The sequence below is a fragment of the Elephas maximus genome, chromosome 11 (genome assembly GCF_024166365.1).
Source record: "Elephas maximus indicus isolate mEleMax1 chromosome 11, mEleMax1 primary haplotype, whole genome shotgun sequence".
In the NCBI taxonomy this organism is placed as follows: Eukaryota; Metazoa; Chordata; class Mammalia; order Proboscidea; family Elephantidae; genus Elephas; species Elephas maximus.
Window position 1 is genome coordinate 105,324,045 of NC_064829.1, and position 24,942 is coordinate 105,348,986.

The 24,942-nt window shown below is 42.8% G+C and overlaps 1 protein-coding gene and 1 pseudogene across 1 annotated transcript in view; one reads left to right on the plus strand and one right to left on the minus strand.

Moving 5' to 3' along the window:
* The window catches only part of LOC126085417 (zinc finger protein 229-like), a 24,311-nt gene extending 12,142 nt beyond the window's left edge, over positions 1-12,169 (plus strand). The window contains exons 2-6 of the mRNA XM_049900780.1: positions 263-349; positions 549-601; positions 4,256-4,382; positions 4,639-4,734; positions 6,665-12,169. Of these exons, the coding sequence (XP_049756737.1) occupies positions 316-349; positions 549-601; positions 4,256-4,382; positions 4,639-4,734; positions 6,665-8,274 (1,920 nt within the window). The 5' untranslated portion in view covers positions 263-315 and the 3' untranslated portion in view covers positions 8,275-12,169. The remainder of the gene's footprint in view (positions 1-262; positions 350-548; positions 602-4,255; positions 4,383-4,638; positions 4,735-6,664) is intronic.
* On the minus strand, positions 9,489-23,071 carry LOC126086262 (NADH dehydrogenase [ubiquinone] 1 alpha subcomplex assembly factor 4-like; annotated as a pseudogene).
* Positions 23,072-24,942: the final 1,871 nt, after the last annotated feature.

Here is a 24,942-nt window from a genome sequence, read left to right on the forward strand (position 1 = left end):
TGTACTCCTCTTCCCAGCCTGTGTTCAGGCGTTTGGAGGGTTGCTGTGGAGGATTCTAAATCCTTCCAGTCCTGTGAGGCCCGTTTTGCTTGCTCCTTTATGGCTCAAGCCAGATCCCGGCATATAGGAACCATTCAGCCTCTGAAGGGCGAAGGGGGAGGCAGGTACTTCTGACCACAGGTATCCATCTGACGCTCCTTGCCAGAGCTTAGAGAATCTCAAGAATGAAGAAGCACTTTGTCTCTTTGCTTCTCCACCTCAGGAAGAGAATAAATAAAAGCACTGCTGTGTTCAGAAAGCCCAGGAAAGGAGACCATGGAGACTTTGACCTCAAGACATGAGGAGAGAGGTGAGAGTTAACGAAGGCTGTGGGGTCAGAGAGAATCCAAGCTGGGTGCCGGTGGGGAAACAGTTGGGTGAATAAGGAATTCTTGCAGTGGGAGGAAACCAACATGTAAAGCTGCACACTTTGCTAAGGTTCAGGTGGGTGGTCTAAGAGCTCAGAGAAGGCACTACCACTTCCTCATGGCTTCTTCCTCTTCCTGCAGCAATTCATTTTGAAGCCTCAGCCCCTTCCCAAGAAGATGAGACCAAGTCTCAGGTGCGTTAAGTTTCCTTTTCTCTCCAGCAATACCACTTTGGGCACCGGAGAGTAAACATCTCTCCCTTAACTTCATAAAAGAAAGAGGAGATGAAAATGTGGCATGTGCGTAGATCACGTTACTCATCGCACTTACCCACAGAACAGCTGTGGGAGATGCAGTATGGTTCTGTTTGAGAAATGAAGAAACGAGTGGTGAATCCCGGATATGAACCCAGGTCAGTATGGCTGTTATCACGGGTCCCAAGACCACCCTCAGATTCAATGATTCGTTAAAAGGACTCACAGAACTCAGCAAAGCTGTTGTATGTGAGTATATGGTTTATTACGGTAAAGGATACAGATTAAAATCAGCAACAGGAAAAGTCACGTAGAGCAGAGACCAGGAGAAAACAGTCTCAAGCTTCCAGTTGTCCTCTCCAAGGGGAGTCTTATGGACAATGCTGAATTAAATCTCCCAGCAGTTATAGTAACAACGTGCATGAAGTATTGCCAATCAGGGAAGCTCACCTGAGCCGTGGAGTCTGGGGTTTTTACTGGGGGTCAGTCATGGCTAATTGCCTGCATAGCCTACCTTACTCAGCCTCCAGCCCTTCTAGAGGCCAAACTGATACATTGTGGCCCAAGGCCCCCGCTATAAGTCACATTGTTAGCACAGACTATCTGGTGTGGCCCAAGGCCCCCACCATAAATCACATTGTTAGCGCAGACTATCTGGTGTGGCCCCAGACTGTCACTATAAGTCACATTGTTAACATAAGCTGTCTGGCGTGGCCGAAGGCCTCAGGTAAACAAAGTCATACTTACCAGGGTGGATATTCCAAGGTCTTACAGGTTATCTCCCAGCACTAGGTCAAGGGCAGACCTTTCCTTGGAATGTGCAGGGTTTGGGCAATCCAGGGCTGCTGGGTTAACCCTTTACTCCACAGACTCCATAACTACCCATTTGCACTTTGTGCCGCCTGTCAGTACTAGACTCATCTAGGGCCTTGGGCCCAAGTTACGTAGTGAGGTGACTACAAATAATGGATTCTCCTTCTTTGCCAGGGGTTTTCTCCTCCGTGGGACATTTTTTTAATTCATTCCTAAATGTAATAGTCTTCATCCCTATCAAAAAGTACACCATGAACAAAGTTAAACACAACATAATGGAGGGCAGGAGGCTTTCATCCATGACAACATTTTAACATTCTTACTTTCAAAAAGGGAGCCCTGGTGGCATTGTTATTAAAGGCGGGGCTGCTAACTGTGAATGGTCAGCAGTTGGAACCCACCAGCCTCTCCATGGGAGAAAGATGAGGCAGTCTGCTTCCCTAAAGATTACAGGGTTGGAAGCCCTGTGGGGCTGTTCTACTCTGTCCTGTAGGGTTGTTGTGAGTCAGGATCAACTCGACAGCAACAAGTTTGGATTTTTTGGTTTGGGGTACTTTAAAAAGAAGGGTGTCAATAAAGACCTGAGCGTCTTGTTCAGGAAGGGAGAAGGGAAGAAACACAAATGACCAATAATCATATAAAAGATGATCACCCTCACTGTTAATCAGTGCATTGCAGATTGTAATGAGACATGATTTTTTTCTGGCAGATGGCCCAAGATTTGAAAGATCAGTGTCCGCTGTTAGGCAGCGTGTGGAGAAATGGGTGGATCCTCACAGCCGCAGGCAGACGGGGAGTAAACTCATTTCCGCTTTTGGGAAGTTGTGCGTACTTCAGATCCAGAATTTCCCACTCTAAGAATTTATTCTAAATCAGAACAAGTATTCAAAGAATAATCATTACTTATCTTTTGAGGTTTTGTGTGTGTGTGTGTATGCAATTTTTTAAAATGCAGTAATTTTGTACATTTCTAAGAATTTTGATTAATTAATATTATCATTATTTTTAAATAGCAAGCTTCTCCTCTCCTTCAAAAAATCTAGTGAATGTACTTCCTGGTGTCTGGGAGTTGGATTTGGGGAAGGTTCCCAGCTTTCCCTGATAAACATGGCTCACTGTGCCTGACCTGTCTGTGCAAACAATGTAGTTTATGCTGAACACCTGCTTTCTTCTGGGAGTCTGGGATCTTGGTGCGTGCTGGCCAGACGGTGCCTGTGTGCTCAGGCCCCAATCCAAACCCTGGGTACGGACTCTCTAATGAGCTTTCCTGGTAGACCACATTTCACACGGGTTGTCACAATTTGTTGCTGGAAAAGTAAAGCATGTCGTATGTGACTGCAAGAGGAGAGAACTCTTGGAAGCTTGAGCCTGGTTTCCTCTGGATTTCACCCTGTGTGCCTTTTCCCTTTGCTGATTTTGCTGTATATCTTTGTGCTGAAATAAATCACAGCCATGAATACAGCTGTATGCTGAGACTCGTGAGTCCTACTGGTGAATCCTTGAACCTGGGGGTGATCTTGATCTTAACAGAAGACCGACAAAGGCAGGGTTGTGTTTTTCTTGTTTGTCTCTTATTTTTGGGGAGTAACACTGACTATTTCTTGAATAAGTAATAGGTTAGCGTTAATGCAGTAAACCTTTGTATAGCTAGCTCACCTTCCTTCTTATTGAAAATGTGTCCATGGTCTAAAAATAGTGACGTACCTGTGCAATCACAATTCACTCTCACTGTGTAAACCTTGCCACAGGTATTCCAGGCTGCAGGTGAAGTAATCGTGAAAGCCCACGTGTACACTTGTCCCCTCAAGAAAGCATGTTACAATCCAAGCAAGTGACAGTGATGATGTGACCATGATATACTTGATAGCAGTATTTCAAAATACCTAGCTGCCATGTTTTCTTACTGGAGCTGTTAGCTTAAAAAAACTGTGCTCTACTGCATAACCAGGGATGACACAGCGTGGTTTGAAGCTCTTCGGTTTGAACAGCTGCCTTAGAGGTCTTATCTGGCTGGGGAGATGGTTGCACCAACACACAGTAGTTGCTTTCGGTCCAGTGCTAATGTGAAAGCCTCTGAAAAGGGGGGCTGTGGCAGCAAAGGAGCCCTTGGGGGGTGCAATTTTTGTTAACATGCTCACCTGTTAATGAAAAGGTTTGGAGGTTTGAGTCCACCAGAGGTACCTTGGAAGAAAGAGCGACCTGCTTCCAAAAAATCAGCCGTCAAAAACTCCGTGGAGCACAATTCTTCCCTGGCATGCATTGGGTTGCCATGAGTCGGAATTGGCTCAAAGGCAACTGGTTGGTCGGTGGCGGCAAAGAGCAGGATTTGTCAGCTGCTGATGGTGGGGTGAGGGCGTGGTCGGTGAGGAACTCTGACCTGGCAGAAGCAGTGATAATACTCACGTGGAGTAGGTGTAGCATGGACACTCGTAATTAGGCACTGTTAGAACTGTGAGTTGTCATTCTTCTTGGGGGAAAAGTTGGCGGTCTCCAAGTTAGAGTCAAATTGTAACCTGTGCAGACTCTGTGACTCAGCCATTTCAGTTCTAGGAATTACTCTCAGAAGTGCTCACTCACACGGAGCAAAGAATGTTCCTTGCTTTACTCTGGCTAGCCAGGGGAGATGAATTGGTGGGCTTGAAATTATTGGCACCAAACAGTAATAACACTTGGTGTGACCCCACACCAATCAACTTCCTGCTTTCTTGTCTACCTTTCTTAATGATGCCCAATTTACCTTTCATCTAGTGAATATTTATGTTAATGGACTTCACATTTTAGGAGTCATTGACGTTCAAGGACGTGGCTGTGGTCTTCACCGCGGAGGAGCTGGAGCTGTTGGACTGTGACCAGAGGAAGCTGTACAGAGATGTGATGCTGGAGAGCTTCAGGAACCTGGTCTCTGCGGGTAAGGGGAACGTCTCCGGGTATTGAAACTTAACTTACTGCAGTGTTCTTATTCCCTAGAGAGGATGTTTTGGTCTCCTACCCAGGTTAAAACCTTTATTAGTAGACCTGTTCTAAGTCGCTTTATTTGGCCAGTCCTGGATCTCTTCCCTGTCTGTCCTTCAAAGACTTGAAGATCATGGGTTTGGGATTACATTTTCATATTATTTTTATGTCTAGAAAATGAGCCTAAACCTTGCATCTTCTTGCATTTTCAGGGCAACAGCCTTTCAAATCTGATAAGATACCCCGTTTGGAGCAAGATAAAGAAGCCTGGGTGACAGAGAGAGAAGCTGCAGTGGATGCTCATCCAGGTGAGAGCCACGGAGATGAGAGCCCGGCTAGGCAGTGAGTAGGTGAGCTTGCCGCACAGATACCCCGTTGCCCATTTTGTTCTTGGCTGTGGGTGCTGTCCGTGCCGTTGTAAGTGACTCTCCTGCTGGGTTTTACTTCCCGGTCTCCACCTTCTCATGGTCCCTTCGTGCTCTTTCAGAGAGTGATATACCCAGGGTGAGTGAGGGATCTCTGGACCTCCCTCCCTCTGATAGAGACGGCCAGGCAGTGTAAGGCAGACCAGTGGCAGACAGACCATTCCAGAATATGGAGAATCCTCTGATGAATTTCTCACTTAACTCAGGTGTCCCAGAAGCCCCTGGTTATAAATAGATTCCTCTGAACTCAGCCCTACAACATACAAATAGCCCATAAAGAACATCAGACAACATGGACAATTTTCTTAAAATCACCTGAAACTATTTGGTAAATATGGCAGTTCAGTAGCTCCCAGTGAGTAATATGTGTAAGTTGAGTGTTCTTCTTCTCTGTGCCTGAACAGTGTCATCTGGATTCCTGTTTAATGTGCTCACAGAAGGCACAGACACGGCTCGTGCTCTTTGGAGGATTTGGTGTTTTGTTTCTGCCCCCAAGATCAGCTTACACATATCCAGAATTGGAGTTACCCCTAGGAGGCAGTGTAGTGAGAGCACTAAGTGTGGGCTCTAAAACCAGACTTTCTGTTTTCAAAGCCCAGCTCCTCGACTTCCTAAGCTACGTTACTTACCCTCTCTGTGCCTTGGTTTCCTCAGCTGTAAAATGAAGATAATGGTTCCTATCTCAAGGTTATTCTGAGGATTAAATGAAGTTAATATGTGATCGTTGGAGGGAGTACCTAGCACATGTATATAGGAAATGTTATAATATTGTTCAATGTTATAGTGTTAGATCTATGAAAAAAAAAATCATCGCTTTCCTGTTGATTCGGATTCATTGTGACCCTTTGTGTTACGGAGTAGAGCTGAGCTCCGTAGGGTTTTCTTGGCTTTAATCTTTACAAAATCAGATCACCAGGACTTTTTTCTGCGGTGCCACTGGGTGGATTTGAACACCAACCTTTCCATTAGAAGTCAAGTGCAAACCATTTGCGCCACCCAGGAACCTATATTAGATCTACAGTGGCATAAAACCCAAAACCCGCTGCCGTCATGCCGGTTCCAACTTGTAGCAACCCCAAAGGGTTTCCAAGGCTGTAAATCTCTATGGAAGCAAACTGCCTTATCTTTGTTTCTCCCATAGAGTCGCTAGTGGCTTCGAACTGCCAACCTTTTGGTTAACGATCGATCGTTCTGTAAAAGCTGGAATCTGTATAGTTAGAGAAGGAAAACTCAAATATTTTCCACTAAATGGAGAGCAGTGGAAAAGTGGTGACTGCTCCCCGTCAAAGGCAGAAAACTTGCGAGATCCAGAAAAACAAGGCAGTCCCGTCAAGTTCCAGCTCTCATAGGTTTCACTGTATATAAAATATGTATGTATGGTGATATTTGTAGCGACATAATGGTGTTACATATTATTAGCAGTGGAGCCCCGGTGGCCCAGTGGTTAAGAGCTTGGTGGCTAACAAAACGTCGGCAGTTGGAATCCACCAGCTGCTCCCTGGAAACCCTATGAGGCGGTTCCACTCTGTCCTATAGGGTCGCTGTGAGTCGGAATTGACTTGACAGCAGTAGGTTTTGTTTTGTTATTAGCAACAGCATCATGACTAGAGAAATGATTTTCTCTGTAAAAATCTGTTCAGAATTCCTTAGCCGAGCAACTCTACAATGAGACGTAATTTGTTCATATTAGCTTTTAGTTTCGAAGCTTGTTAACAGAAGCCTCTTCCTGACGGTTATGACACCTAACTAAGGCTGAAATCCCCGAGCCAGTCTTTAACTTATTCTCATCTCTGAATTGTCTTAAACCCCACAGGAGACAAGAATGAAAAGGATATGGAGTATATTCAAGAAAAAGAATTAAAAGTCCTTTTACACAAAGAGCTTTCCTACTGGAAACTGTGGGAACAGGTGACTGGTGAATTAACTGGGACTCAGGACCACCGAATAAATCTTCAGGGGAAAGAGATCCAGTTTTCGGAGGATGCTTCTCGTTGTCAAGGGCGGGAAGGCAAATCTACTCAGGGTTTTCAGATTGAGAATGTGGTGGACGGTCTTCAAGGGAATGGCCCCATCAACGTGGAAAATCAAGGGTTTCCAGCCTGGAAAGCTGTCAGCCCGGTCCCCATTCAGGAATCTTGGGCCCTTGTGAACGAGCCTTGGAATGTTCAAGGCAGCTGTAAAAAAATCGGCACAGAAGATACAGTATATAAATGTGATTGGGATGATTATGGCTTCAGCTGGATATCACATTGCCACGATGATCAGAGCCCACCTGAAGGAGAGAAACGTTATGAATGCGACGAGCATCAGAATCAGTGTGTTGATGAGGCAGTACTTTATCACAGTAACTCTAGCGAGAATGGCTTTAAAAGCGAGGAAGGTGGAAACGGCTTCAGGGATGATTCCAGCTCTCCCACTCATCCACGAGTGCACTTGGAAGAGGAACCCTATGGATATCAGGAATACGTGAGGCAGAGTGCCTGTCCTGAGAGACACCAAAGCATCCCCTTAGGAGGACTGTCATCTGCAAGTATTGAGTGTGGTCAGGGCTCCAAGCAAAGCGTTGACTCTCTGCACGCAGGAGAGAAGCCCTTCAGATGTGAGTGTGGGAAGGGCTTCGGCCGAAGCTGGGACCTCCAAGTCCATCAGAGGGTCCACACGGGAGAGAAGCCCTTTACATGCCTCGAGTGTGGGAAGGGCTTCTGGCGGATCTCAGACCTTCACAGTCACAAGAAAGTCCACACTGGGGAAAGGCCCTACGTATGTGATGTGTGTGGTAAAGGTTTTATTTTCAGCTCTGACCTCCTCATTCATCAGAGAGTCCACACAGGAGAGAAACCCTATAAATGTCCTGAGTGTGGCAAAGGCTTCAGTTATAGCTCAGTACTTCTCACTCACCAGAGAGTCCACACCGGTGAGAAACCTTATAAATGTGAAGAGTGTGGCAAGGGCTTTAGGTGCACCTCAAATCTTTACACACATCAGCGAGTCCACACAGGAAAGAAACCCTATACGTGTGATGAATGTGGCAAGGGTTTCAGTTACAGCTCAAATCTTCGCACCCATCAGAGGTTACACACAGGAGAGAAACCCTATAAGTGTTTGGAGTGTGGAAAGGGCTTCAGGTTCAGCTCGGGTCTGCTCAGCCACGAGAGAGTGCACACGGGAGAGAAACCATATAGATGCGATATATGTGGGAAGAGCTACAGTCAGATCTCACATCTTTACGGCCATCAGAGGGTCCACACGGGAGAGAAGCCCTATAGGTGTGAAGAGTGTGGGAAGGGCTTTAGTCAAAGCTCCTCTCTTCAGGTCCATCAGAGAGTCCACACGGGAGAGAGACCCTATAAGTGTGAGGAGTGTGGGAAAAGCTACAGTCGAAGCGCAGGTCTGCGAAATCATCAGAGAGTGCATTTTAAGTGAGAAACGTTATTAGTAGGTGTCAGTTGAGGACTGTAGTTAGAACTCAGGACATTATATTTATTTGAGAGCCAACCCAGGAGAAAGACTTTATGAAGGTAATGTGTATGAAGGGCTGCTGAAGAGGCTGAATTTTTCATAGTCATTAGCTCATCTGTGTAGGAAGAGAAGATGAAAGTTTGGTAAATAAAGCACTTTAGTCACAAACTTCAGTCTTCAAGACTCTGTTATACAGCAGAATAATCTTTAGATGGCATGGTAATGGCCTTGGTAAAAATTGTCACTTTCCTCAGAGCCTGCCTGAGAGCTTTGTAAAGGAGTAGTGAGAATGTATCACAGGTGCAGATTATGGGCATGGATTCCTTGGGGGGGAAAACACCTGTCAACGGGACAAATGTGGGAACAATTTGTCACCTTACTGAGACCAATATCACGTAAGCCTTTTTTTTTTTTTTCAATATTGTGTTTTTGGTGAAAGTTGAGGTTCCCATTTAACAATTACTACACAAATCGTTCAGAGACTTTGGTTACATTTTTCACAACATTTTACATTAACTTGCTTCTGGATGTTTCGCTTCCATTAATCTGGTTTCCCTGTCCCTTTACCCTTTCTTCTTTGCTTTTTTTTTTTTTTTTGCTTTTTGCTTTATTTATTTATAATTTGAAAGATAGTTATTCCATACTTAAAAGCAGTGTAAAACAAAGGAACCCCTTAATATTTTTTATCCATTCCTGAAGTAGTTCTAAAAAAACATTTTGTGTTGGTTTTTATCCAGTCTGCTGTCTGCCTTTATTTGGGAAATACTGTTATTCTACCTTACTGTCAGTTCTCCCTTTCTCTAGCAAGAAAGGCCTTAACACCTAGGAAAGCTCTTACTTTCACTTACCACCTAAATTGAAAAGTGAAACTGTTTAATGAGGGATTCTGGACATTCCCCAAGAGGCCACATGACCAGTTTAAAAGCTGATACAAAGTGCCTAAAATAACCCATTAATTCTTTTGTTATAATAAATTAATAGATTTATGCTGACATACGTACAATCATAGGCCTAAACCAAATTAAAGTTTAAAAAAAAAATCAGCAATGCTAAGAAGTCAGCAGAGCTCAAAAAATAGTATGCTTTCATAAGGAGAGAGCTTTAAACATTCAGCAACTTGTATAATTTAATATGCTAAAAATGTGGAAACAAATAGGACAAGGGGGTGGAGAGTACACCTAGGACAAGTAATTTCCTGATTTTCTTTGTTTCTTGTCTTCAGGAGGAAAGATGTTGACTTCAAAAGGGACAGTATCTGAAAAGGGAATTTACATCTTTTAGTTCTAGATGGTACTCTTGTGCTGTTTTCTCAGCAGTCCAGGTATCTGGTTAAAGTTTATGATTATTGACAAGTGTCAATGCCTCTGTCATCAAAATTTTTCTTTGGGAATGTTTGTAAGACCCATTGTATCAAAGTGATGGCCTTTCGGCAATCTCAACTCCCTCGGCTCTTGATGCGTTCCACCATCTTTTGCCTGCATAGGAGACACGGGATCTTTGGAATCAACATATACATTTTTTAGTAATTACAGCAGCTTGTCATCTTTTCTAGCAGTTTCTCCTTTAATTTCTAGATGGCGGCTTATCTCCATAGGCTCCTGGTGGAGGGGTGCTTGGAAGCGAGAGAGGGCTTTATCTTGTTGGTTTCCCATTCCACCTGGTTCTCTAGATTGAAGTTCCTGATTGTGAGTCACCAAGGCCTCCATCTCCTCACAGCCTGATACCCTCTCAGGTTCGCACCTCATGAGGAAACACCAGCACTGGGCAACTTCTGCTTTAAAGTAATTGTTGACCATTTGGTCACATATAGGTGATTTTTTTTAAAGGTGCACAGTACTCATTGGTAATATACTTTATGTGACAGTCTGTTATTTAGCTAAAAAGTTCATGTATGCCTTTGTAAAGATTTTGTTAGGTTCTGACTCATAGTGACCCTCCAATAGAAGGAAACACTGCCAGGTCCTGTGCCGTCCTCACTCGTTGCTATGCTTGAGCCCACTGTTGGCAGCCAGTGTATCAATCAGTCTCATAGAGGGTCTTCGTCTTTTTTGCTGACCCTTTGCCAAGCATGATATCCTCTTGGGACAGGTCCCTTCTGATAACATGTCCAAAGTACATGAGACAAAGTCTCGCCTTCCTCACTTCTAAAAAGCATCTTGGCTGTACTTCTTCCAAGACAGATTTACTGTTTTTCTGGCAGTCCATTCAATATTCTTCACCAACGGCATAACACAAAGGCATCAATTCATCGGTGTTTCCTAGTCATTGTCCAGCTTTCACATGCGTATGAGGCGATTGAAAACGCCATGGCTTGGGACAGGTGCACCTTAGTCTTCAAGGTGACAGCTTTACTATTTAACACTTTAAAGAGGTCTTTTGCAGCAGATTTGCCCAATGCAATGCATCTTTTGATTTCTTGACTGCTGCTTCTAGGGGCGTTGATTGTGGATCTAAGTAAGATGAAATCCTTGACAACTTCAATCTTTTCTCCGTTTATCATGATGTTCTTTATTGGTCCAGTTGTGAGGATTTTTGTTTTCTTTATGTTGAGGTGTAATCCCTACTGAAGGCTGTGGTTATTGATCTTCATCAGTAAGTGCTTTAAATCTTTGCTTTCAGCAAGCAAGGTGTTGTGTCTTTTGCGTATTGCAGGTTGTTAATGAGTCTTCCTCCAATCCTGATGCCGCATTCTTCTTTTTAAAGATAGCTTTTATAAAACATAGAAGGTGGTGTTAACATTTACTGAAGCCCATAACTTAGAAGGCTTGGAGCAAGTGTAGGGAAAGTCCTCTTGGCAGCTCCGGGTAATGCATCTCTTATCACATTTCATCACGTCTTTGTGATTGTGTTTTACCTCAGAGGTAACCCTCTCAGAGAGGTTGTAATAAACTTCAGGAATATTTTATTTAATCGTTTAAAAAACAAAATCCTGTTGAACAGAACTGTCAGTTGGGATTGCATTGTATTCATAGGTTAATTTGGGAAGAAGTTTTATCTTTGAAATGTTGATATTTTTCCATTTTGAAAATACTGTTTCCATAAAGAGTGGAATCATATTTTTACAACCCCTCAGGAATATTTTTTAGAGATTTTCTAAAGTAAGTTCTGTATATTCTTAAGTGTCTTCCTAGGAATTATATTGCTATCATGAATATACTATTTTTTACCCCATTTCATTTCATACCTTTTTTAACATTAAAAATACTAGAATAAAAATTTAGAGACATGCCATTTTTAACTTGTCAGGTTATCAGTGGTAAAATAGATTAACCAAATCCACCATCAGTGGGAATATATGGAAACATATACTCTTATGCAGTACTGGTTAGAGTGAAATAGGTATAGTTGTTTTGGAAAGAATTTGTGTATAAAATTCAGTTTGTATAACCTTTGAAGTGGCAATAAATGTATAGTAATTTATACTTGGGAGATAGTTGCACATGTGGGAAAAGACGAATAAATATGGTTGAGTCTTGGACTTTTTTTTACAATAGCAAAAAACAATACTCCAAGTGTCCATTGGATACTTAATAATTTAATAACTTAAATAAGGTACTTGTATACAAGGGAAAACCACTAACAATGTTCAGGTATGGCTATAGTAATATTGAAGATTGCCCACAAACTAGTAAACCAAGAAAGTTTATAGTATGACCCCTTTTTTTAATGTGTGTGTGTGTGCGTGTGCGTGCCTGCACACTTAAATATACAAAGAATGAAAGAAAAAAATGTACGCAGGAGGTCATTATCATAACTGCTTCTGTCTGGCAGATGAGATTTGGGGTATGTAATATATTCATTGTACTTATTAAAGAGTATATATATCAATCTTATAATAAAGCTACTTAGAAAAAAATTAGTCTGGTGGTATAGTCCCTTTATGGCCAAGGATCTATGTTATATAATCTCTATAACTTTTTTTTTCTATTGCTCACTTGCACCCAGTATCAAATTCAAGGTATACAAATGCACTGTGAGAATTGTGATTTAGATGCCTGTCGGAGGCAGTATCACTTCTGATGGTTCATCGGTGATGAGGCCGTCTGGATAACTGTAAGGAGCTTTCTGCATTCTGGCCCTCAGACCAGAGAGCCCACACGCCTGGCTTCATAGAGAGCAATGCACCATGATGTGCTCTCTCCAGGCTGACTTTTCCATCTGGTGACTCAGGAGACCTGCGTACTGCCCTGGGCCGAGCCCATCTTTGCTACCTGGGGCTGCCCTGGTGCTACCAGACAAAGAGAATCTAAGATACAGATGCTGCGGGGTGGGGGCGGCGGGGGGGGACACCTATATCTGAGGGACTGTTATGGATCCAGATAAGTTGCAACTGCTCCACAGGCTAGTCCTCAGCCAGAATCCAAGTGTCTTTTAGGTATGATACAGAAGGAAAATGAAGAATGCCAACTTGGTTAGGCAACCTACCGGCAGCCATCAGGATGAGGTGGTATGAAGATAGGAAGAAACTAAAATCTGGTTATTCCTACACAGGAGCTCTCTTGCATCCAGCTATGCTCCGAGCACTGAAAGCACTTAAGCCTCATGTTGCCTTGAACCCCATGGTCACAGCGTTGTGTGCAGTGTTATGTGTAATTTTGCCATCAGGAGTACCTGCCTATCATATTCAACCTCTTGAATTGATACTACTGATTGACATCTGACCAATCAAAAGATTTTTGTGTGCCAGGCACCGTTCTGAACACTTGAGGTACAGCCATTAAGCCCTCATGGATCTGAATTTCTACATTTCAGGAAAATATAAAGACAAGTACATTAATTTCAGAACGTGCTGAGTGCTTTGAAGAAAAAGAATGATGTCTGCTCCCAGACATGACATTTGAATGAATACCTGATGGATGAGAAAGATCCAAGCATTCGAAAGAACTGGAGGCAGAATGAACAGTGCAAAGGGCCTAAGGTGGGATGGGACTGTGTTTTATGGTAATAGAAAGGAAGCCAGTGTGACTGAAATGTAATGAGTGAGGGGGAGAGTGTAGGAGATGAGATTGGAGAGAGGTAGGTGGATGTCATAGATGAATGACGGCTACAAATTCTTTCCTACTTCTGTTGAGAGGTGGAGTCCAGCCTTGAATCTGAGCTGATTTTAGTAATTTTATTGACCAACCGAGGATAGCACAAGTGACAGTGTGCCAGCTTCCAGGCTTAAGCCTTAATCAGTGGCTTTTGCTTCCTGTTTTCTGGAACACTCAGTCTTGAAGACCTGAACCTCCATGTAAGGCTGATGGAGCCCAGCCATCCCTGCCAAGGCATCAGGCATATAAGTGAAGCCATCTTGTCCCCTCCAGACCAGACATGCTAAATAGCTCCTAGGAAAAAGAAGGAGCCCTGATGGCACAGTGGATACGAGCTCAGCTGCTAACCGAAAGGTCGGCAGTTGAAAGCCACCGACCACTCCTTGGATTTCCTATGGGATGGTTCTACTCTGTCCTATAGGGTTGCTATGAGTCGGAATAGACTTGATGGCAATGGGTTTTTGGTTTTTAATGCCCAGATTATATCTCAAACCTGTCCCCTCTTCTCCATTTCCACCACTACCCCATAGTCCAAGCCACCACTATCTCTTTCCCAGACTACTGCAATACCCTTTTAATTGTTCTCCACGTCTCTAGTTTTTTCCCTCTCAAAATCCATTCTCCAAACATCAGCCAGTGATTTTTTTTTTTTCTTCAAATTAGAAATCAGATTACTGCTTGCACCACCCAGGGGCTCCATATACAGTGAAGCCTATAAGAGCAAAAACTATGCGGGACCACCTAGTTTTTCCGGGTCTCTCAAGTTTTCTGCCTCTGATGGGGTGCAGCCACCACTTTTCTATTGCTCTCTATTTAGTGGAAAATATTTTAGTTTTCCTTCTCTGACAGGTTCCCACCTTACACAGGTTTTACTGTACATTTTCCCTTTTCATATTTAGGAGATTATTTGTAGCATCAATTCCTAGAAATGCAATCATTTCAAGGGTTATATACATTCTAAGGAAACCCTGGTGGTGTAGTGGTTAAGAGCTATGTCTGCTAACCAAAAGGTCAGCAGTTCAAATCCACCAGGCACTCCTTGGAAACCCTATGGAGCAGTTGTACTCTGTCCTGTGGGTTGCTATGAGTTGGAATCGACTCCTTGGCAATGGGTTTTTTATTTTTTTTAATACATCTTAAAATTTAGAAGATGTTGCCAACTTTTCCTCCCAAGATTTTATACCAATACGGTGTACTCGTATAACAAAAAGGATCTATTTCTTTGCATTATTGATGATCGTTTTATTTATAATAAAAACTTGTAATCTTTGTCAATATATGAAGATGATACCTTGTTATAATCTGCGTTACTAATCATGAGGTTGGTCATAGTTCTATGTATTTTTGTCACTTATTCTGTTAACTGCCTTTTGAAGTCTTTAACCCATTTTTCTTTTTGTTAGTGTTTTTCTCTTGTTCTGTGTCCGTGTGTTTTCAAGGAAATTAGCTACTATCTGTCGTATGTGTTGAGGATAACTTTTCCTAGTTATTTGGTATATAGATAATTATAATGGGTGATCAAATTCATAGTCTTTTACTTTATGTTACCTGGGTTGAGGACTGATATTTTAACAAAGCCCTCCTAATCAAGAATGGAGTCTGTTAGAGATTAAATTGTGTCCTGCCCAAAATATGAATTGGAATCCTAACCCCTATACCTGTGAATGGAAACCCTGGCGTCATAGTGGTTAAGAGCTACGGCTGCTAACCAAAAGGTCGGCTGTTCAAATCCATCAGGCATTCCTTGGAAACTGTGGGGCAGTTCTACTCTGTCCTGTAGGGTCGCCACGAGTCAGAATCGACTCAATAGCAGTAAGTTTATACCTGCGGATGTCATCCTGTTTGGAAACACGGTTTTCTTTGTGCACAGTGTGGAATCACTTAATAATAATAAATTGGTCTTTTGGCCCTGGTTCCAAAGCCCCACTCAATAGTTGGCCTTTACCAGGATCAGTTGGGTGGGTCCCACCCAATCTGACCTTTATGGGGTTTGGCTGGCGAGGCCCCATCCTGTAGTTGACCTTTGCAGGGATTGTTGAGGGGCCTGGCCAGTGACTGGTAAAAACCGTAGAAGGAGGAGGCTCAGATGCGGACTCTTGATCTACTAGAGCAGGACAGGAGTGTGTGTTTTAGACACCAGGACCCTGTGCTGTGACCCTCCCAAACTGACTAAACCTGCAACGGCAATGGAGGCAGCAACTGCAACAGTACCAGAAGTGAAGACAACAGCAGACCCAGATGGTGGCAGCAGAGTATAAAGATCAAGCCCCACCAAGAGCTGAGAGGAGTGGCCAAGAGCCAACCAGCCAAGTGACCTCATTGAGTTTCACGTGTGAAAGTTTCCTGATGGGTGAGACTGAATATTGGTTTTGAGGAAGCGTAGGTGGATCCCCTTTGAGACATTGAGGTTCTATGCCAGGACCCTCCTGAACCTTGCTCTTCACATATCTTCGTTTCTGTTTACCTCCTGTTATTAAAGTTGTTACTGCAGTCATGTTGTTTCAATGAGTTCTCTTGACTGTTCTAATCAATTATTGAACCCAATAGGGAAAAAGTGCTGTGAGGAGAACAGCTGGCACTAGAAATGATGGAGAAAGTGGAAAATGGGGGTATATTTGACCTTCATCTACAGGAACCAGCTTGGTGCTGATTCTTAAGGTCAGGTTGTCTTTTTAGTTGGTGTCCAAGAGAATTATCCTTATTACCCTTGGTTAGGTTAACTAGATCATACCTGAGTAGGGTGGTTTCTGCAGCTAACCACTTCTGAGTTATAAAAAGAGCAGATTAGATGCAGAGATACGCACACACAGGATGGGCAGCTGGGGAGACAGATACCATGTGAAGATCATCTACAAGCCAAGGAGCCAATGAACCAAGAAATGCCTGGGACTATCTATGGGGAAGGAATCAATACGGCCAAGGCCCTGATGTGGACTTGTAGCCTCCAGAACTGTGAGAAAATAAATTTCTTTTCTTTGAAGCCACCTGCTTATGGTATTTCTGTTACTGCAGCACTAGGAAACTGAAAGATAGTCTTTTTGTTGAAGATGTAGTTTATTCTGCCAATAGTGTTTTTAAAAAAGTATGGATATAGATCTCACATGTTGCTTGTAAAGTTTATTTCTAGAACATCATTTATCTTTTTATTAATGATATATATATATGTGGAAACCCTGGTGACGTAGTGGTTAAGTGCTACGGCTGCTAACCAAAGGGATGGCAGTTCAAATCTACCAGGTGCTCCTTGGAAACTCTGTGGGGCAGTTCTACTCTGTCCTATAGGGTCACTATGAGTCGGAATCGACTCGACGGCACTGGGTTTGGTTTTTATGCGTAAACCAAAGAAAATCAAACCTGTTGCCGTGGAGTCAGTTCTGACTCTGTGACCCTATAGGACAGAGTAGAACTGCCCTATAGTGTTTCCAAGGAGTGCCCATTGGATTTGAACTGCCAACCTTTTGATTAGTAGCCAGGGTTTCCTTATGAGTTGGAATTGACAGTGATGGGTTTATACACACACACACACACACACATATATACTCATGTCACAACAACAACATATCAGTAGAGCAGTATATATTTCTACTCTGTTCTGTAGGGTCACTGAGTTGGAATTAACACCAGGTTTGGTTTTTCATGTATCTATGTAGCTGTCTACATCTTTGTGTGTATTGCAGTTCCTCCTGCATGTTATCTAAGCTGTGGTTCCTCTGCTGTGCTTCAGCCAGTAACTTAATGCCTTCTAGTTATTAGTGTAATTTTCTCATCTAATAACTTCTGTTTTCATTTTTGCAGGTTTATACTTTTAGTTGTGATTTACTCTCTATTTGGAAAAGGATAGCGAGAATGGTTGAACAACTTGAAGAATGTAATCAATGTCACTGAATTGTACATGTAGAAATTGTTGAGTTGGCATATGTTTTGTTATGTATATTTTCAACACTATTAAAAAAATTACTGTCATTTTAGTAAGTTTTCAGGCAGAGACGAATATAAGCACATTTTCTCAGGTCATCAAAATAAACCTGTTCTTTTTTTAATCTCTTATCCTCATTTATTATAAAGTCTCCTGTTTCCTCAGCTGTTGGCTTTTCTATATGTTCAGTTTGGTGCTGCTATGTAAAAATCAATCTAATTAATATAATACATTTAATTAATCCTCAGAAATATTCAAGAATATGTTGCATCTTTGAAAATGAAGTTATTTTAGAAATTATATATTTTAAATAAAATGGTCTAAATAAGATGATTTAAGTAAAACCATGAATTCATGGACAGAACAACAGAATGGACATTGTTGGTGATGAGCAAATTTGTGAGGTGGAAGATTAAGGCAAGGAATTACTCCAGAGTAAAATGCAAGAAAACAACACTCGTGTGTATAATGGATTATTAAGAGACATGGCAAAGGATCCAACGTGTGACAAATAAAAAACCACGAAACCTGTTGCCATTGAGTTGATTCTGACTCACAGCGACCCTACAGGACAGGGTAGAACTGCCCCAAAGGGTTTCCAAGGAGCACCTGGTGGATTCAAACTGCCGACCTTTTGGTTAGCAGCCGTAGCTCTTAACCACTACACCACCAGGGTTTCCATTTGACAAATAAAAGTGCCAAAAAGAAAGTACAGATATGATAACCAAAAGCAAAACACACTGCCCTTGAGTTCATTCCAACCCATAGCAACCTTATAGAACAGAGTAGACCTGCCTCAGGGTTTCTGAGGGTGTAATCTTTATGGAAGCAGACTGCCACATACTTCTCCCGCGGAGCAGCTAGTGGGTTTGAACCGCCAACCCCTTGGTTAGCAGCCCTGTACTTAACCACTGCGCCAATAGTAGAGAATAAAAAAAAGAAAAAACAAGAAAATAGAGCTGGAGATTCTTATTGAAAGATACTGATGTGTGCTCAACAGAAGAAATTAAAAAAAAAAAAAAAAGACTCTCATCCAAATAAGTCATGGTAGAATTTCAGTTGAAGATTGTTATAGATTGAATTGGCCAGGATTCCCAGTATTGTGTGAATAGGCCATGATTGCCTGTATTGTATGATCGTCCACCATTTTGTCATCTGATGTGATTTTCCTCTGTGTTGTAAATCCTACCTCTATGATGTTAATTAGGCAGGATCAGAGGCAGTTTTGTTAATGAGGTAGGACTCGATCTATAAGATTAGGCTGTATCTTGAGTCAATCTTTTCTGAGATTTAAAAGACAGAACAGGGCAGAGAGACAGAGGGACCTCCTACCACCGAGAATGAAGAACCAGGAGGGGAGCGTGTCCTTTGGACCTGGGGTCCCTGCGCCGAGAAGCTCCTAGACCAGGGGAAGATTGATGACAAGGACCTTCCCCCAGCGCAGACAGAGACAAAGCCTTCCCCTGGAGCTGGCTTCCTGAATTCCAACTTCTAGCCTCCTGGATTGTGAGAGAATAAATTTCTCTTTGTTAAAGCCGCCCACTTGTGATCTTTCTGTTACAGCAGCACTAGATAACTAAGACAAAGATAATGAAAGAAAATCTTAAATCTTCAAGAAAGGAAGTAAAACCCAAGTATTATCCATAAAGGAATGAGAATAATTTGGTATCATACTGTTCATCAATAACAAAAGACTAAGAGAGTGACATAATATTTCAAAGCTCTGAAATAATATGACTTTTATCTTACTGTTCTATGCCTAGGCAAAGAAGCATTTACTGTGAGAGCAGTGAAGACACTGCACATGGAAACCTGTTGCTGTCAAGTCGATTCTGGCTCATAGCGCCCCTAGAGGACAGAGCAGAACTGCCCCAGAGCTTCCAAGGAGCAGCTGCTGGATTTGAACTGCTGACCTTTTGGTGAGCAGCCTGAGTTCTTGACCACTGCGCCACCGGCGCTCATTTAACACCCACAGACTTTCTGAAAAAAACTTCTTAAGAATATAGTCCAGCAAGACAAAGAGGAAAACGTACAGGTCAACAATAAGTGTGTAAAAAAAAAAATACAGTAAATCTTACGTTAAGTCTAAATATTTGTCAATGAGGAAAAAAGAATATATGAAATTAAGGTCCCAGAACATCTCAGTGTGGAAGATGAGAGAAGTGAGAAGTTACAAATGTGGTAGGTATTAATCCAGCCATATCAATAATCACTTTTTTTTAACCATTTTTACTTTTATTATTCTTTTTAAAAATTTTTTAAAAGTTTATTTTTGTTTTTGTTGGTGGTGAGAATATACACAGCACAACATATACCATTTCAACAATTTCTACATGAACAGTTCAGTGACGCTGATTATATCTTCAAGCTGGGCAGCCATTCTCACCCTCCTTTTCAAAATTATTTTCCATTAACATAAACTCACTGTCCCCTAAGTTTCCCATCTAATATTTCCAGTTGCTGTTGTTAGTTTGATCCCACATAGATAAGGCACAATGCTCAAGGCAGATATTTTTTACTCATTAAGCTAAACTATTGTTTGTTTGTTTTACATATTATCAGGAGAGACCAGTCCCTGGAGAAGAACATCATGCTTGGTAGAGGGTCAGTGAAAAAGAAGACCCTCAATGAGATGGATTGACACAGTGGCTTGCAGCAATGGGCTTAAGCATAACAACGATTGTCCGGATGGCGCAGGACCCGGCAGTGTTTCGTTCTGTTGTACACAGGGTCACTGAGTCAGAACCAACTTGAGGGCACCTAACAACAACAACAGCATTGTTTGGTTTTAAGAAGACTTAAGGGGATATTTTGGTTTAAGGTTTAAAGATGATCTCAGGGCAATAGTTTCGGGGCCAATAATTACTTTAAATGTGAATGGTCTAAATACACCAATTAAAAAACAGAGGTTATCAGAGTGAATACAAAAAAACAAACAAGACGCAGCTGTATGTTGTCTACAAGAAATCTGCCTTAAATATAAAGACAGACAGAATAAAAGTAAATGGATGGTAAAAGATATACTGTTCTTGTTGCTGGGTGCTGCAGACTAGATTCAGACCCATAGTGACACCATGTGACAGAGTAGAACTGCCCTGTAAGGTTTCCTAGGCTGAAATCTTTATGGGAGCAGATCGCCAGGTCTTTTCTCCCAAGGAGCTGCTGGGTAGGTTTGAAATGCCAACCTTTTGGTTACCAGCCAAGCGCTTAACCGTTGCACCACCAGGGCTCCTTTATATCATGTTAACACTAATCAAAAGAAAGCTGGAGTAGCTATATTAATTTCAAATAAAGCAGATTTCAGACCAAGAAAATTATCAGGGATAAAGAGAGGCATTATATCATGGTAAAGGGTCCACTTCTCCAAGAAGACATAACAATCATGAATATGTATGGACCTGACTACCCAAAAAAGAAATCAAACCCATTGCCGTTGAGTTGATTCCGACTCACGGCGACCCTATAGGACAGAGTAGAACTGCCCCACAGGGTTTCCAAGGGGCATCTGGTGGATTCAAACTGCAGACCTTTGGGTCAGCAGCTGTAGCTCTATAACCACTATGCCACCAGGGTTTCAGACTGCAGAGTGTCAAAATAAGTGAGACAAAAACTGATAAAAGTGCAAGGGGAAATAGACACGTCCATTATTATAGCTGGAGACAGCAGCACCCCTCCATCAATGACTGACAGGTTCAGCAGGCAGAAAATCAGCAAAGGACATAGTTGAAATGAACAGCACAACCAATTGACTGGATCTCATTGACTTTTCTACTATACTTCATCCAACAACAGCGGAATACACATTCTTTTTGAACTCATATGGAACATTCACCAAGACAGACCATGTCCCGGGCCATAAAGCACGCTTACCAAATTTAAAAGAATAGAAATCATATCAAGTATGTTCTCAGACCACAATGGAATTAAAGTAGAAATCGAAACAGAAAGATAGTCGGAAAACCAAAATATTTGAGATTAAACAGCACACTCCTAAATAACACCTTGGTCAAAAAAGAAGTCTGAAGAGAAATTAAAAAATACTTTAAATGAAACACAATTTATCAGAATTCGACCGATGCAGCGAATGCAGTAACTAGAGGGAACTTTATAACATTGAAGGCATGTATTAGAAAAAAAAAAAAAAGATCTGAAATCTAAGCTTCTACCTTAAACAACTAGAAAAAACAGAGTCTTTGCCAGGAGGACCAAGCAACTGTGGGAAGAGATTGTACCCTTTTAGCTGCTTTCCTTCAGTCCTGAACTGTGGCCCTCTGGTGAAATTCTATGAGTTGCAATTAACTCGACGGCAACGGCAGTGGCGAAATTCTTATTCAGTTTTCTTACCCCCTTATGGCACCAAATAAAAAGATACTTTATTTAGTAGAAGACTTAAAATGTGAATGAGGGGACATCCCAAAAAGAGGTTCTTATCACAGAAAATCTGAAAACTGTCCATGTTCTCTTAATTTGTTGAAATATTACTCTATTAAGAGATTCCTCAAGCAAACACCAAACCAGTTGCCATGGAGTCAATTCCCAATCATGGTTCCTTGTGACCCCATGCGTGCAGAGTAGAGCTGTTCTATAGGGTTTTCAAGGCTGCAACCTTTCAGAAGCAAACTGCCAGGCCTGTCTTCCAAGGCACCTCTGGGTGGGTTGAACCGCTAATCGTTGCATCACCATGGGACTACTAATGATACCCCAGACCCCTGCTATCCTCTGATTAAGGACAGCAGAAAATGTTTGTCAATTCTCTCAGTTTCTTATGGGCCGGGGTTGGGGCGGGGGGGGAACCACCACTATCCAGTCCATTCTAGGGAAACAAGTTACCTGGCAGCTTGTGTCAAGCTTAGCAGGATATTTTCCAGAAAGCTCTTCAATAGAAACGACCTGTGATCTTAGAAGGGGAAAAAAAGCACTTTTAAGTGATTTTTAATTGAAAAGTTGCACGCTTTTGAAATTAAAGGATTACTCTACAAAATAAGTATAAGGATTCTCACAGACGGAATCCACTCAGCGGCAACGGGTTTGGTTTAGTTTTTAACTTTAGGTGAGGAGTCTTTCTGCTTCCGTTTATTACGGGTGAGGAGCGATATATTTTAATCAGTATTATTACTTCACTATTATTTTCACCGTTATTATTACAGATAAATGGACATTGCCCCGGTGGCCCGGCCGACTCCCCAAGGCACCCTAACGCCCCTCCCCTCCCCGCTCCGCGCAGGGGCTTCTGGGCATTGTAGGCCACAGGCTTCTGTGCGCATGCGCCGTGGTTCCGGGAGCGCAAAGCGGGCGACATTACTTGGGGCGTTGAGGTGAGGGGCGCCTGGACCGCGCCCCCGTTGGCGGCTTCGCCGGGGATGGGACTAGAGGGCTGGCGGCTGTGACCCAGCCCCGTCTATTGGAGTGGGAGGAGTTGGAAGCGGGGACTGGGGGACCGATGACACCTCCTCCTCGGTAGGGTGGGTGGTGAGGGTCTCCGACCCGGCCTCCCTAAGATGCGGTGGGGAGACCTTGGGTCAGTTTGGGGGGCAGCCTCGAGTTGGGAGATTGACTTGGGTAGTGCAGCTTCAAGTTCCAGGGTAGTGGCTTGGGCTGTGCATCCCCGGCTCGGGGCTGGGGCAGTCTGGGGACTTCAATCTCTGGACCGGGGCGGGGGGTCGGGGCCCTTGACCCGGGCTGTGCATCGCTGGTTCGGGGGGTAAAGGCTTGGGCCGTGCGTCCCTGACTGGCGGGCGGGGTGGCTCAAACTGTGCATCCAGGGTCTGGGGAATCGCTTGGGCTGATCGTCTCTCGGTTTGGCCGGGGGCATTCCGGCTCCCGCACGCCAAGGTTTCCTTTGCAGAGAGGACCTTCTTGGGTTGTAAACTCAGTGTTTGGGATTTGGCAGCTCTGACTCCAGGCAGGCATTCTTGGTTGTCCTGCAGAGGTTCTGCCCTCTGGGAACAGGGCGACCTATCCCCTGTCTCTAGTAGTAAATCTGGGGTTTTGTGACTCTTGGGTCCATTTAGAAAAGGACTTGCGAAGATAATTAACCTCATTCTCACCAGCATGCTGTGAGCCAGGTAGTGTAAATATTGAGCATTATAAAATACATAAACCAAAACAAACAAACAAAACCCCAAAAAACCCAAACTCGTTGCGGTCCATTCTATTCCGACTCATAGCGACCCTACAGACAGAGTAGAACTGCCCCATAGAGTTTCCAAGGAGCACCTGGTGATTTGAACTGCCAACCTTTTGGTTAGCAGCGGTAGCACTTAACCACTAAGACCCCAGGGTTTCCATAAAATACATAACAAATCGTTAATTGTTAAATTGCAGTCAACAAGTTGGAAATTTGAACATTAACTCTGTATTTGATAAAAATTAGAGAATTGGTGCTAATTATTCTAGGGGTGATTATGTTGTATGCCATCAAGTAGCAACACTATAGGACACAGTAGAACTGCTATATAGGATTTCCTAAGCTGGAATCTTTGTGGGAGCAGCTCGCCAGTTCCTTTCTCCTGCGGAGCAACCTTTTGGCATTTCCATCAGCAGTCCAATGCTTAACCATGGTGCCACTGGGGCTCATGAGATGTGATTATAGTGTCCTTTAGAGCTACATAATGAAATATTTATGAATATTTATGGTTTAATAATACAACGTCAGGGATTTTCTTTAAAATCATATGTGGGACCATGGGGAGTGGGGAGGGATGTAGTTGGAACAAGAGTGGTCATGTGTTGGTAATTGTTTAAGCTGGGTGATTGATACATGGGGGTTCATTATACTATGTCTACTTCTGAATGTGTTTGACATTTTCATAATAAAATATATATACATGGTGCCCAGAGCATAAAGAGGTTGAGTCCCCACTGAGTTGCATATAGCAAGTAGGGGCCGGACCTCGGGAATTCCCCTCAGACTAGACCCCCTGTGTCCTCAGTCACCAAGACCTCAAATGTACAGTCAGGGTCAAGCCTCAAAAGGCCTAGCTTTTTGTTTGTTTAAGGATGGGCTCTGTCAAACCAGCTGGTGCTTGGCAATTTCCAGCATCCTGAGTCTGGACTGTTACAGACAACTTTGATTCATTCATTCACTTAATATTCACTGAGTATTTACTCTGCGCCAGGCATTGTTCTTCATTGTGAGAATACAAGAAGCTGAGAATAAATAGACAAAAAGTCCAATTCTCGGGGGGCTTTCAGTCTAGCGGGGAAAGACAAATGATAAACATAAACAAATGACTAAATTATAAAATATCAAGTAGTGGTAAATTATGTAGGTAATCACACTCCTTCTCTGCCTCCTTTGTTTTTTTAAATCCATAGGACTTATCACTGCAATATCTTCCAGATCTGGATCACTTCCAAGTGTACAGGAAGAATTTAATAGATTATTTGTTGAATGAGTAAGGTCCCTGTACTTTCTGAGCTTAGAGGCAAAGAGGGAAATAATTAAGCAACCACAGTATAGTACTATGGTAAGGGAAGTACTCACCACAGTAAAAACGAAACCGGTTGCCATTGAGTTGATTCCAACTCATAGTGACTTTGTAGGACAGAGTAGAACTGCCCCATAGAGTTTCCTTTTAGCAACTCTACAGGAGAGAGTGGAACTGCCCATAGGGTTCCCAAGGCTGTAATTTTTATGGAAGCAGACTGCCACATCTTCTTCCTGTGGAGCAGCTGGTGGGT